This window comes from Lepisma saccharinum, chromosome 2 (genome assembly GCF_977018435.1).
Source record: "Lepisma saccharinum chromosome 2, izLepSacc3.1, whole genome shotgun sequence".
Classification (NCBI taxonomy): Eukaryota; Metazoa; Arthropoda; class Insecta; order Zygentoma; family Lepismatidae; genus Lepisma; species Lepisma saccharinum.
The window spans coordinates 181,120,615-181,133,211 of NC_139230.1; the positions used below are offsets into that span (position 1 = coordinate 181,120,615).

Consider the following 12,597-nt stretch of genomic DNA (forward strand, 5'->3'; position numbering starts at 1 on the left):
TTGTTTTTAAGCAAGTTCTACATCAAATTTCTTGCTATATTTGTTTTTTATTTGGCGGGAGGAAGTAATTGTGTGTTCATTTGAGACTGTACACATGCATGCATGTATGTAGGTATGTAGGTGTTTATGAAGGAAAGCTGTCAGTCTGACCATATTTTTATATTTTGTGTTGAGTGCAAACAAAATAATTAAGGTTTTATCTAACCTAATCAAAATACAAACAATAACAGTCATATATCTCATGCTTCACATCACCTTTGAGTACCTTTAAATTCAAAATTACAGGATGTTATAATCTAACTGTTTATCTATATTCAGGAAAAGTAAATTCTGTTGCATGTTTGTGCATTATAGTATTTTTTTATATGCTGACATATGAAAACAGGAATAGAAACTTTAACAGTTACGTAATCGATGTAAAGAAACGCTCTTTAAGAATAACCTTACATAAAGATGAAATTAAACATTAAAAAGTCACAATTCTTTGGTGCAATTGTATTTCATCTAGATGAATTATATTTACTTTAATGTGACCTGGATTTCTCTGATACCATAGCAGCTAACACTGTAGCCTTTCAGTGGCTCTTATTTTTTGTTACTTTATATACATATCAGTGGCTTCTTTAGGAAGGTCCCAAATTTCATCCAGTTCTTCCAGAATAGAATAAATATTGTCAATTGACAAACTTACAGTAATCCAGCCTGTTTCTGTTACTCTTTCCGCAAAAGTAAGGGTCTGCAACTTGTCCATCCCCTTCTCCCTCCTATCCATGCCTCTTTGCTCTCTCGTCTTGCATGGTGAATGAAACAGCTGCGAGAGCAAGGACAAGGAGAGAGAGAAGTTGTGTGGCCAACAGAACAGTCTTCTGGCAAATTTTATGGCATTAACACAACTTGGAAAAAAAAGCAGGAAATGGGAGTTTGGGCAAACATAAAATCAAGGTTAATGTCCTATTATATGACATAGCCTTTAGCTGGGGCCTGAATGGCTGAAGGTATTAACCTTTATCCCCCTGACGGTCGAAATTTCAACCGCCACATGTGAACCCCTTAATGCTGAATGGTCGATATTTCGACCAACAGGGCACGGCAGCAATTAATGTGCAATTTCTCAAATGCTACACACGATATTTCAGTTCTGTTTTTTTTTATCTTTAGTATACATACGAAGGTATGACATACTCGAATTACAAAACAATACATCCATTGTTACTAGTATTAACAAGCAAAGTTTGAAAAAGTTCTTTGTTTCCCTTTGTTACCACCATATTTTTATGGGATAGATTTCTAAACTACTGTATCTTTTTGAAAAAAAATAATTCTACAAGATAGAATGAGTAAAAAGCAGAATTTTAATCAATGTCCGACAATAAAGAATTCAGGGGGGACGTTTTGGAAATGGTTCGATTATCAAATTTTGCCCCTACCACGTGTTAGCACATGGCAACAATTAACGCATCATTTCTTGAAAACTATACACTGTATTTTAGTTGTCTTTTTTGTTCATTAGTTTACATACAAAGGTATTATATACTGTAATTACAAAACAATAGATCCATTGTTGTTATTATTAACAAGCGCCATTTGAAAAAAAAACTTTTGTTTCCCATTTGTTAATATGGGATAAATTGAAGATAAGAGGCTATAACTGCTGAACTACTGCATCTTTTTGAAAAATTTAAATTCTAAATGTCAGAACTAGTAAAATGCAACATTTTAAGCAACATCTGAAAATGAGGGGTCTAAGGGGAAAGTCGGTGGTGCAAGGGCTCAAAGTTCCAAATTTTCTATAAATCTCAAAATTTCCGAACCCAGAAATTTGCATTTTTTTCAAAGTTGTGACAGTGCATTACATGTCCTCATAGAGTGGCCTTTTTGAAGGCTTCCCTCCAAAAATTGGTCCATCCAGCATTCATAGGGCTGATTCTAGCTGCAAAATTCCAGACATTGTCCCTAAGCTTCATATAGGATTATTATTTTTTTACTCAAGAAGTATCAGTCTTATTTCAAGGGAACTTTGCACAGTTGTAGGAATGTACCACCGCTATATGCATTTTTTTAAATCACTTCAGTCTATTGAGAGGGGTACAGGGGCATGCTTTATGCCAACTTTTTTTTTAAAGAATTCAAATTTCTTCCTCTTCTTCGTTTAACATTAATTATTGGAAGGCACAATGTATAAATTTTACCTCGACTATAAGCCCTGTCTTTAAGAAAGAAAGAAAACAAAATGAATTTCATCTGTCTATGACAATTAGTTCTTGAGATACGATTTTTTTTGTACTTCATGGCAAGTTCGAAAAGCGCACGCTTGAAAATGCGCCGGCATGAATGGGAATACAGGTGCATGAGAGGTCTGGCATCTAAAGGTTCAGCAGGAAAACGTGTAATGCAGGAACGTACAATCAGAGTTCCACTGGGTACTCATGTTTCTTAGTAGTTATGAACAGAACAAATAACACAGGCCTGCGATGAAAAAATACAAGGGAAGTGATAGGTGAATTTTATGTATTTTGTGGTGCTGAATTAAAAAAAAAATAAAGAAAAATGTCTATCACGTCACGTTTTCTTGAAAAATTTAATTGTACTTGGATTTGTATGAATATTTACCATTAATATGTTGTTTAGGCATGGAATATCTTTCCTCCCTGCCTGACCATCATTCTACCGTGGTGAAATGATACCCCTCGGTGACTCCCCCCCATCGACGTCCCTCCCTCCCCGTCGCAATCGCTCTCGACCAATAGCATCGCGCAAATCCTTATCTTGGTTCGCCGACTGTGCAGGAACGCTCGCTAAGCCAGCGTAATCGGCAGTCACCTTCCAGTTGTGTCGAGCTTTATCTGGATTGATCCTGAACGTGTTATTCATAAGACTGAATTCTCACGACTTGTCTGGAGGCAGCAGACACGACATAAAACAAATGTCCTCATGAGGGACTCAGTTTATCGCTCTTTAACCCAGCAGATCATGTACTTACCGTGTTCGTAGTAAGACAAAAGACGTGGAAATTTGTAAGTTCGTCTCAATTTGTCTTTCATGTGTAGTGTCGTGCGTGCGCTGATACAGTGACAAGTGGAAACTGCATCACAAAAACAATTGTAACTGGTGTTTTCCTCTGTGCGTTTCGTGAACCATGGCTTCGAGTTCAAGACGTTGTGAAAATGTGCCAGATGACTTTTGTTACATATGCGACGAATATAGTGCTCTTAAACATCGCATGAGGAGCATTACAAACAATGTAAGAAAACTTTATCTTTCGTATTTTGGCATGAAACTCGGAGACCAGGACAAATCGTGGGCTCCTCATAAAGTGTGTGTGCAGTGTCTCAATGATCTACGCTTATGGCTCAACGGAAAGAAGACTGCTTTACGCTTTGGAATTCCTATGACATGGAGGGAGCCGAGGAACCACTGTGATGACTGTTACTTTTGTGCCTGCCATGTCCGTGGGTATAACCGAAAAAATCACAAGCTAATCTCTTATCCTGAGAACATTCTATCGGCCATATGCCCCATTCCTCATGGACCTGATGTGCCAGTGCCTTTGCCTCCAACCGAATTACCAGTCATCTCTTCAGAGTCTTCAGACTCGGAACATCCAGACGGCCAAGGCTCCGATACTGAATATAAGCCCTCTGGAGGCGATTCACCTCAGCCCTTCTCTCAGGTTGAACTTAATGATCTGACTAGAGATCTGGGCCTTTCGAAAGAGGCAGCTGAATTGTTGGGCTCCAGATTGAAAGAAAAACATTTATTGGCCAAAGGAACCACGTTTTATTGGTACAGGAATCGAGAAAAGGACTTTGTTCAGTACTTTGAGGAAGCGGAGAACCTGGTCTATTGTTCTGATGTTCCCGGATTGATGAGCAAATTTAATATCACCTACGATAAAGATCAATGGAGGCTGTTTATAGATTCATCGACAAGGAGCCTGAAAGCTGTCCTTCTTCATCACGGAAGCCAGTATGCATCTGTACCAGTTGCACACTCGGTACATTTACAAGAACGCTATGAAAACCTGGCTCTCGTCCTCAACAAAATAAAATATGCCGACCACAGTTGGACCATTTGCGGTGATTTGAAAGTTATCTCCATGCTTCTTGGTCAACAAGGTGGATATACAAAGTTCCCATGCTTCATTTGTGAGTGGGACAGCTGTGCAAAGACTCAACATTGGGTCAAGAAAGAATGGGCTAAAAGACAAAATCTTGAACCAGGCACCAAGAATGTGATTCGGAACAGCTTAGTTGACCAAAAAAAAAGTATTGTTACCCCCGATGCATATCAAATTAGGTGTAATGAAGCAATTTGTCAAGGCTATTCCAAAAGATGGCGATTGTTTCAAATACCTGTGCAAAAAGTTTCCAGGTTTATCCGCAGCCAAGTTGACAGAGGGAATCTTTGTTGGTCCAGATATCCGCAAGCTCATGAAGGATAAAGACTTTGAGACTAGCATGACAACAAAGGAGAGAGAAGCTTGGGTTGCCTTCAAAGATGTGGTCAGTAAATTTCTGGGGAATTACAAGGATCCTGACTATAAAGCAATTGTTATGAATATGCTGGACAAATTTCAAGCGTTGGGTTGCTCCATGAGTGTCAAACTACATTTCCTTCACTCACATGTGGACTATTTCCCCGAAAATTTAGGAGCAGTCAGCGGAACAGGGTGAAAGGTTCCACCAAGATATTAAAGATATGGAGCGCAAGTATCAAGGACGATGGGACAAGAACATGCTCGCTGACTACTGTTGGATGTTAACACGAGAGAGGCCTGAGATTGCATATAAAAGAAGAACGTCAAAAAGAAGTTTCAAAGGTAAAAGGGTACGTACGTAAATATAAACTTTGTTTGTGTTTGGGTTTGTTGTTTGTTCAGTTTACAATTTGTGTCAAACGTTCATGTACACATACATTGCTCCTCATGGTCAATCGTCTATTTTATGTACGTTACCTTAATAAACACAAATGAACATAATACGTTGGTGCTTTTTTTCTAGAAACTTCACCATAATGGGATGTAAAAAGTGTAAACGCAAGGGAAGTTTGTGTTTTTCTCTCGACCAGAGGCGGCTCGTGCGATCTGGCAACAGTGGTTTTCTTCCATTTAAACCTATAAAAAATAAAATCAATTGCCAATAAATCAATTTGCAGCACCAAGCATCGATTTTACATAGATTTAAATGGATCAAAACCACTGTTGCCAGATAGTGCATGCAAAATTGTTCGTGAAAATTCCTTTTCACATAGGATTTTAGCAAAAATATTGATATCGATTTTACAAAAAATCCTGACGTGATGCAAAAAAATGGAGGTCATTTTCGAAATCAGCACACCCAATAACATAAAACTCAGCGAACACGTCTCTTGTATTTTTCAACAACTTCAATTTCGCAGGCCTGTGTAATCAGCTGAAGATAATTTGTTTACATGTTTAGAATTCAGAAACACAACAAATTATTTCTGGGTAGGAGAGGAAGGGGAGGGGGATTATTAAAAGGTTTGGAATGTTCACTTCAAGGCATACTAATGGGTTGCACCTTTTTAATTTATTATGACTGACTGACTAAATTGTGTTGGTTTTACTGAATTAACAAGCTATATTTTAATGTGTAAATATTTTAGTTATGCATTTCCAACTCTTAACATTATTATTATTATTATTAAAATTATTGTGTTGTTCATTTGATTGGAAATAAATAATTATATTGTTCATACTCAAAGAAGTTTGTAGTTCCTATCAATATTATCTTTTATGAGTGAAATGAATGTTAATAGTAATTTAACTTTACATTCCTATCAATATATAATGTTGTTACCAAAGGTTCCAGGTTCAAGTCCCTGGTGTTCGTCTGTGTGTGTCCCGTTACCAATTCCATCTACTCATTATTTTTCCTCCTCTATGTTATTAACCTAAAGAAGGAAGAAAGCTGCATAAAATAAGAAAAATCCTAATTCAAATAAAACTTTACATTCCCAATCAGTTTCACACATTTACATTTACATACTACAAGTAAAATTGCCATGCTGTCAGCTTGGCAAATGTATCAAGAGAAAAATGTTATTAAGGTCTCTATATTGTCTGGGCATATTAAGCAAGAAACAGACTTCAAGCAATGGAACAGTCTTGTCAGTGTTAATGTTTTTAGTTAAAGTGTAATATATTAAATACTATTTAAAAGTTGGAAATTATCTTGCTCTGTATTTGTTTTAGATGCACTGAAATATGTATAATGTTCTGTGAAATGTTAGTTATTCTTTATATTAGATCACAACCAGATGGTTGAAATGAAACCCCCAAAATTTGAAAGAACCTAATGTGTCATAACAGGCTGTAGAGAGAAAGGCAAACTTTTGAACCCAAATCATTTGAAGAAGTCTGAGAAAACTTTAAAGTGTTGCATATTATATACACAAAACTTATATCAAGGCATGTATTAGTTTAATCACTGATACTGACTAATGCATTAATCTCATAAATGAATCTTAAGGCTTGGCTGGACCTTTGACCTGTCCCAGCAAAGCCAATTTCAAAATTTCTTCTCTTTTCGAAAAATGCTATGATATTCCAAATTCTGAAAAATTTCATCTTAGAATCCAGCTGAGTCTTAAGAATGTTTTAGTGTGTAACTGAGATTGCCATCATACAGTTGCAATGCAATAATTATATCCTAACACATCTAACAACGTTTGTGTTTCAAGAAATGCAAAACATGATAATACATTAATATATAGTATATACAGATGTGTGGATGGTGGTAGTGGCAACCAAAATTAATACAACAAATAATCAGTTTTGTGGATAATGAGAATACTTGTTTTCATTATATTGATCTAACTATTGTTTAGAATGATTAAAAGTTAGTTAAAATACCCAAGCTTGTATATCTATAGCAGGAATCAATATCAGATAGTATGGCTCTAACTTTAAGTTGTAGATCCAGGTCCTGTTTGCTTTGAAACAAACTCTCAAACTTTTTGATGCAACACACAAGATGTTCTTGCATCGAACTTACGGTTAAGAGATACAGAACAAATACAATGTGATCAATTGAAGTGTAGAATATTGTGTTGGTGTTCACGCTATCAGCAAGTGAGGCACTCATGGCCATTTGTTGGCATCGTAGAGTATTGATGAAGCAAGCGCACAACAGCTTCTGTAATTATTTTAAAAAGTGATTTACTTACCAGCTTTATAAACGGAGGTGTTCAAACTAGTTGCCTTCGATGCACACATATTTTTTATACATCTTTATTAAGACTCCTACTAACGTAAGTTGGCGAAAGAGGCTAGAAACCGGTTTTACGAAGGTCCTGAAAGTAGATATGAGACTGTGAACTGATAAGGGTCCTTCTTTTCTGTGGCCTGTTTATTAGTCTGGCGGCTGTAAAGTGACAGGGTGCTTGTTATGTATTGTGATTTTTCTAGTGTATTCAACCGCAAAGTGTGTAATGGCTCAGCAAATGTTTTCTACTGCACAGTGTGTATTTATTTATGATTCATGTGTGTTAACTCAATCAACATGTGAAGTTCAAAGGCAATTTGAAACAAGATTCCTGGGTGTAAAAGTTCCATGCAATTTTTATTTTTTTATCTCTGGGGGTAAATTAAAAAGTGTTGTACACAAGTCAAATCCACACACCCTGGAAGAACTGAAACATAACATCCGCAAGAAATTACTAATATTGGGCCTCCCCGATGGTGCAGTGGTAGCATCGTCACCTTGTAATCAAGGGGTCCTGCCTGGGTTCAATTCCCGGTTGAGGCACATAGTGGTTCGGATCCCACTTTAAACTGTAGGTCCAGTCCTGATTAGCCTTACTGTGCATAAAGTGCACTTAAACACCAATTCAATCAATGAATCAAATTACCAACATTAATCAATGGAAACTGCAGCAAGTTATGGGTAACTTCATCAAGAGCTGTCAAAAATGTGTACACAATGAAGGTGGCCAGTTACAGCACCTTCTTTCATAAATTGGTAAGTAAATAATTCACTCTTTAAACGACATAGTTACAGAAACTTGCGCGCTTGATTCCTGGACAGTCTTCAGTGCCTACATACAGCTGCAAGCACCTTGCCAATAGAGCGAAAACTGACATGGTGGTCTACACTTTAATGGATCACTGTGTAGAACTGGTACATAAAAGTTCACAAGGCAAAGGAAATCAGTTTTTCATTGTTGAGAAATTTCCAATTTTGATTTGTGAGCATTAAAATTATTTCAAGTAAGATGAATTAAGGAATATTATTTTAAAATATATTGTTATAATATTGAAAAATGTAACTTAAATAATCACATGCTTTTCATCCGTGCTTGGCTTTTCTTTTTTTTTTGGCAGATCGAGTTCCTCTGATTCCAGATCAGCCAAACAGGACATGTTGAGCCACAAAGCCAAGAAGTTGGGCAATTTGGATGGAGCAGTGAGCAGAAACCGGACATGGTCCAGGTTTGGGGTTGGTAAATGTGTATCCACGGAACTTTTATCCAAGTTTGTTTATTATGGAAAACAGTCTTTCTTCACAAGAAGTTTCTGTATTATAAGGACATAAATGCATATACTCAGGGAATACTGATGAAATCAATTTCAAGGAAGTGTGTAATTAAAATCTATCCTTCCTTATTTTTCCACTTATAATCAGAATGCATCGATGTCATTGAAACAGATTATTTCTTGTAATCTGATGAAGTAAACAGCTTGGATAAAAGACTGGATGCATAGAAGTAGCATATATATATATAGTACTTTATAGTTTTCTAATTCTTTGGTGTACCTTAAATATAAAAGTGTTTCTCGTAGTGATTGAGACTGGTTCACATGCATGTAAGGTGAACCAAAATGTGAAGGATGATCACAGTTGTTAACAGGGGTGGAATATGGTCAATAATGTCAGTAAAAGTCAGTTTTTCTATCTTGGTGGGTAATTTGTCAGTTGTTTAAAAAAATTTGGTGGTAAAGGCACATGACTTTTCACAACCAATGGCTCTGTAAATGTTGAGTAATTTATATATTATAGTTTGAGGGCTAGATTTTCTACTTTGCTTTTTATTGTTATTCACCAGGCTTGTTTGCAGTTCATTAATCTAGACTTTTATGGAAACATTGTATTTCCATCATAAAAATAGTAACATTTTGGTGTTCAATGAAAGAGGGGTGCCATTAGCGGCTTTGAGAATGCCAGATGATAATACTTTGTTAACAAAATACCAGTTTCAATTTTAAAATTCGAATTATTATTAGGCTGTAATTAAATTGGCCAGTAATTATTCAGTACTTGGTCTGATTTATTAGTATTTAGGTCAATTAAGTCAGGATTTTTAGCCTTTGACCAGTTCCCAACCTACATTAATCAGAAATATTATGGACTGGGCCAGATTTTTATTTTTATTTTCTTTTGCCACTGGTGGGGATAGGTGAAGGGTTAATTATACAATGGATGTCGTAGCCTTGTAATCAAGGGGTCCCAGGTTTGATTCCCGGTGGAGGCACATAGTGGTTCGGATCCCACTTTAAACTGTAGGTCCAGTACCGATTAGCCTTTCTGTGCATAAAGTGGACTTAAAACACTAACTCAATCAATCAATCAATTATACAATGGATATTGCATAAGTAAAGTTTTGTTTCTCCTCATTGCGAATGGGATTATTTTTTTCTGATTTATTTTACTGATGTGCTGTATTCTCAGTTAATGAGGCAATGGTCCTTCAAAATTAATCGGAAAAAAAATCCAATTTGCAATGCGGAAACATGAAACTTTACTTATGCAATATTAAAACCATGTTTATAGCATCCATCATGTATATAATGGATGTTTTGTGTATATGTGTTGAAATGTAAGCTTATTTACAGAAAAGAAAGATTAGAAACAATGATAGTTTTCAAGTTTATATTTTATAAATTTTATAAAATATTTTTGATGAATCCATATCTTTATCATCATGTATTGAATTTCCTGCAGCAAAGCCATGAACACAGTAGTTCAATAGTTGTGTGTTTACATTTAGAATTCCTAGTAGTCTCGACCAACCTATCTGAGCATAAAGTGGATTTAAACTGACTTGGCATTGTATTTTTGTTGTAATGAAGTACCTCTGAGTTGCTTAAATATCGGAATTTGAATCAATTCAAAATATTATCAGAAAGTACATTGGAATCTGTAAATTCCCTGCTTGATTCCAGTTTCTTCGTAAATGAGATAATGAAAGATATTCTGAGCAGTGATAAATAGCATGGATGCTTGTAATAATCACAACTTCTATAGCTACCTATTTTCACAAAATCAATGAGTTAAACTAATATTCACTAGAATTGGATGTAAGAATGACCTATGAAAAATCTCACTATGTATGTGACAACAATGATGTGATTGATACTTGACATGGTCGAATACAAAACTTTGAGTAATAAAAATATTCAAATATGATTTTAATATATCCAATGGAATACAAACCTTGGTACTGTATAGTTCCCCACTTCTGTAATTGACAAAACAAATTATAAATATTACAATACAATTTGATTACATATCTTTTGTACTTACATTAGTACTATAGTGACCACACGCTAGAACGAAGAATTTAATTTATTTGAAGATGATTCTTACCAATACCTTGTGAGATCTAAGGAAACAATTAAGAAATAGTCTGATTAGATCCAGATTTTCATTTCTTGGGAAACTATACATCTAAACCTTTAATTTTCTAATTCATAATGAGTTCATATTATAATTGAGTAGCCTGATGGTATGAATTCAGTGACATACTCTGTAGATTGCACTTTTTTATTGTTACATTGTTAATAATATTAATAGCCTGAAAGAAATCACACTGTGTGATTGCAACTCTTTCAAATCATAAGATTAATGGTATTGACCCGAAAGTAGAGATAACTACATGTTTAACATTAAATTCTGAAAAACTAAATATGCTGACCAAGGCAGTAATTTATTTTATTAAAAAACATAAACTAACGTAACGTTTCAACTTTCTAGCAAGGTCTTCTTCAGACTCTGTATCAAGTACAAAAGTCTGTACTGTATCTGTACTTGATACAGAGTCTGAAGAAGACCTTGCTAGAAGGTTGAAACGTTACGTTAGTTTATGTTTTTTCATAAAATAAATTACTGCCTTGGTCAGCATATTTAGTTTTTCATAATCATGGAAACAAGGCTTAATGGAGTTATAATTAAATTCTGAATTTAAAAAAGAAATGTGCCATGTGCCTGGAATTTGGGTTTGACAGGGTTTCAAACCCAGGCCAAATATAATGGGCTGATGCATTGATTGACATGGTTAACCAAAGAGGTAGAAAAGCAACATAAAATGAGCAGTATTGAAATTAGCCATGGCACTGAACTACTGAAACAGTCCTGGTTTTCACATGGGTAATACAGTGGAAATAAAAAAAATGAGATGAAGCTACGGTTGGCACGATATACACAATATACCAGAGACCCAGGTTCAAGTACAGTTGTGCATACAGAGTGTTCAGCAAGTTCAGCAACCCATGGCATCATACCAAATGTTGGAAATGTATGCCACCCACAGATTCACACATGTGTATGTGTCAATTCATGTGAAATTCCTTCGAGTGTGTGTCCAGAGAAATTCTTGCCACACAATTCTGAATGTTTGTCTGCAGTTCTTCCAGTTTGCACAGATGCATCAAATAAGCAGTAGACTTCAGGTATCCTCATAAGAAAAAGTTGGAAAAGTGTGGAGGTGAGGGGGGTTTAGATTGGTTGATCTTGAAGGCCAAACCTCCTGTGAAATGATGTGTGCATTGTGCTACTGGAATGAACTATTTTCCTGTTCGTTGTCTGTGACTGTGGTAAGAAATTCCTGTACCAGCAACAGATGCTGATTGCTAGAGTCACATATTTTTGGTAAATAAAGGATGAATATTTCAGTACAAAAATGACACATTTTGGGATCAAATGTGTTATATAAAATGGCATTTTGGTGTTAAATGGTGAATAAAGTCCCATGTTCGATTCTGAAAACTGCACTTATTACACAAAATAAACATTTCTCCCCAAGGAGACAATTTTTTCTCTCAAATATTTGCAATTTTTCATGATTTGCATAACTTGCAGGATAATTTAGGCTTCAGAAAGTGTCGCATAAATCAGAGTTCTAAATTTTGTGTTTTAAAGTTTATTTTGCATCATGCCGTGCATTTCACGTCATTTCGTGACAAAACATGGTAAGAAAATGCACTTTACACCTTTCAAAAAGATGAAAAATTTTCATTACAGTGTGTTATTTCAAATTTTGTGTTTCCATCAAAAATGAAATATGCATGCCTCTACCAATCACTATTCACAGTCTCTTCAAAGAAGGTGATGAAAATGTGCTTTCAGAATATTGCAGCCCACATGACATCCTTGTGACTGTGGAGAGGATTTTCATGTACGGTATGGGATTGGTGGCTGACCATATTCACTAGTTTTGGGAATTGATGTAACTATTCAAGTGAAACTGTCCGGTACCAATCGTCTAACTCTTCTCCATCTGGAGTCATGTGCTCCATGAACCATTAGCAATACTGCATATGACAAGCATGGTCTTATGAATGCAATTCGTGTACAACAT

The 12,597-nt window shown here is 35.7% G+C and overlaps 1 protein-coding gene across 5 annotated transcripts in view; it reads left to right on the forward strand.

The window, feature by feature from the left end:
• LOC145984216 (uncharacterized) overlaps positions 1-12,597 on the forward strand; it is a 63,238-nt gene that overhangs the window by 42,254 nt on the left and 8,387 nt on the right. For 2 of the 5 annotated variants that reach the window (XM_083117769.1, XM_083117770.1), the window contains exon 8: positions 8,345-10,912. In XM_083117769.1, the coding sequence (XP_082973895.1) occupies positions 8,345-8,555 (211 nt within the window). In that variant the 3' untranslated portion in view covers positions 8,556-10,912. Of the gene's footprint in view, positions 1-8,344; positions 10,913-12,597 lie in introns of those variants that run through there. The other 3 variants (XM_083117772.1, XM_083117771.1, XM_083117773.1) reach the window with 3 other exon arrangements.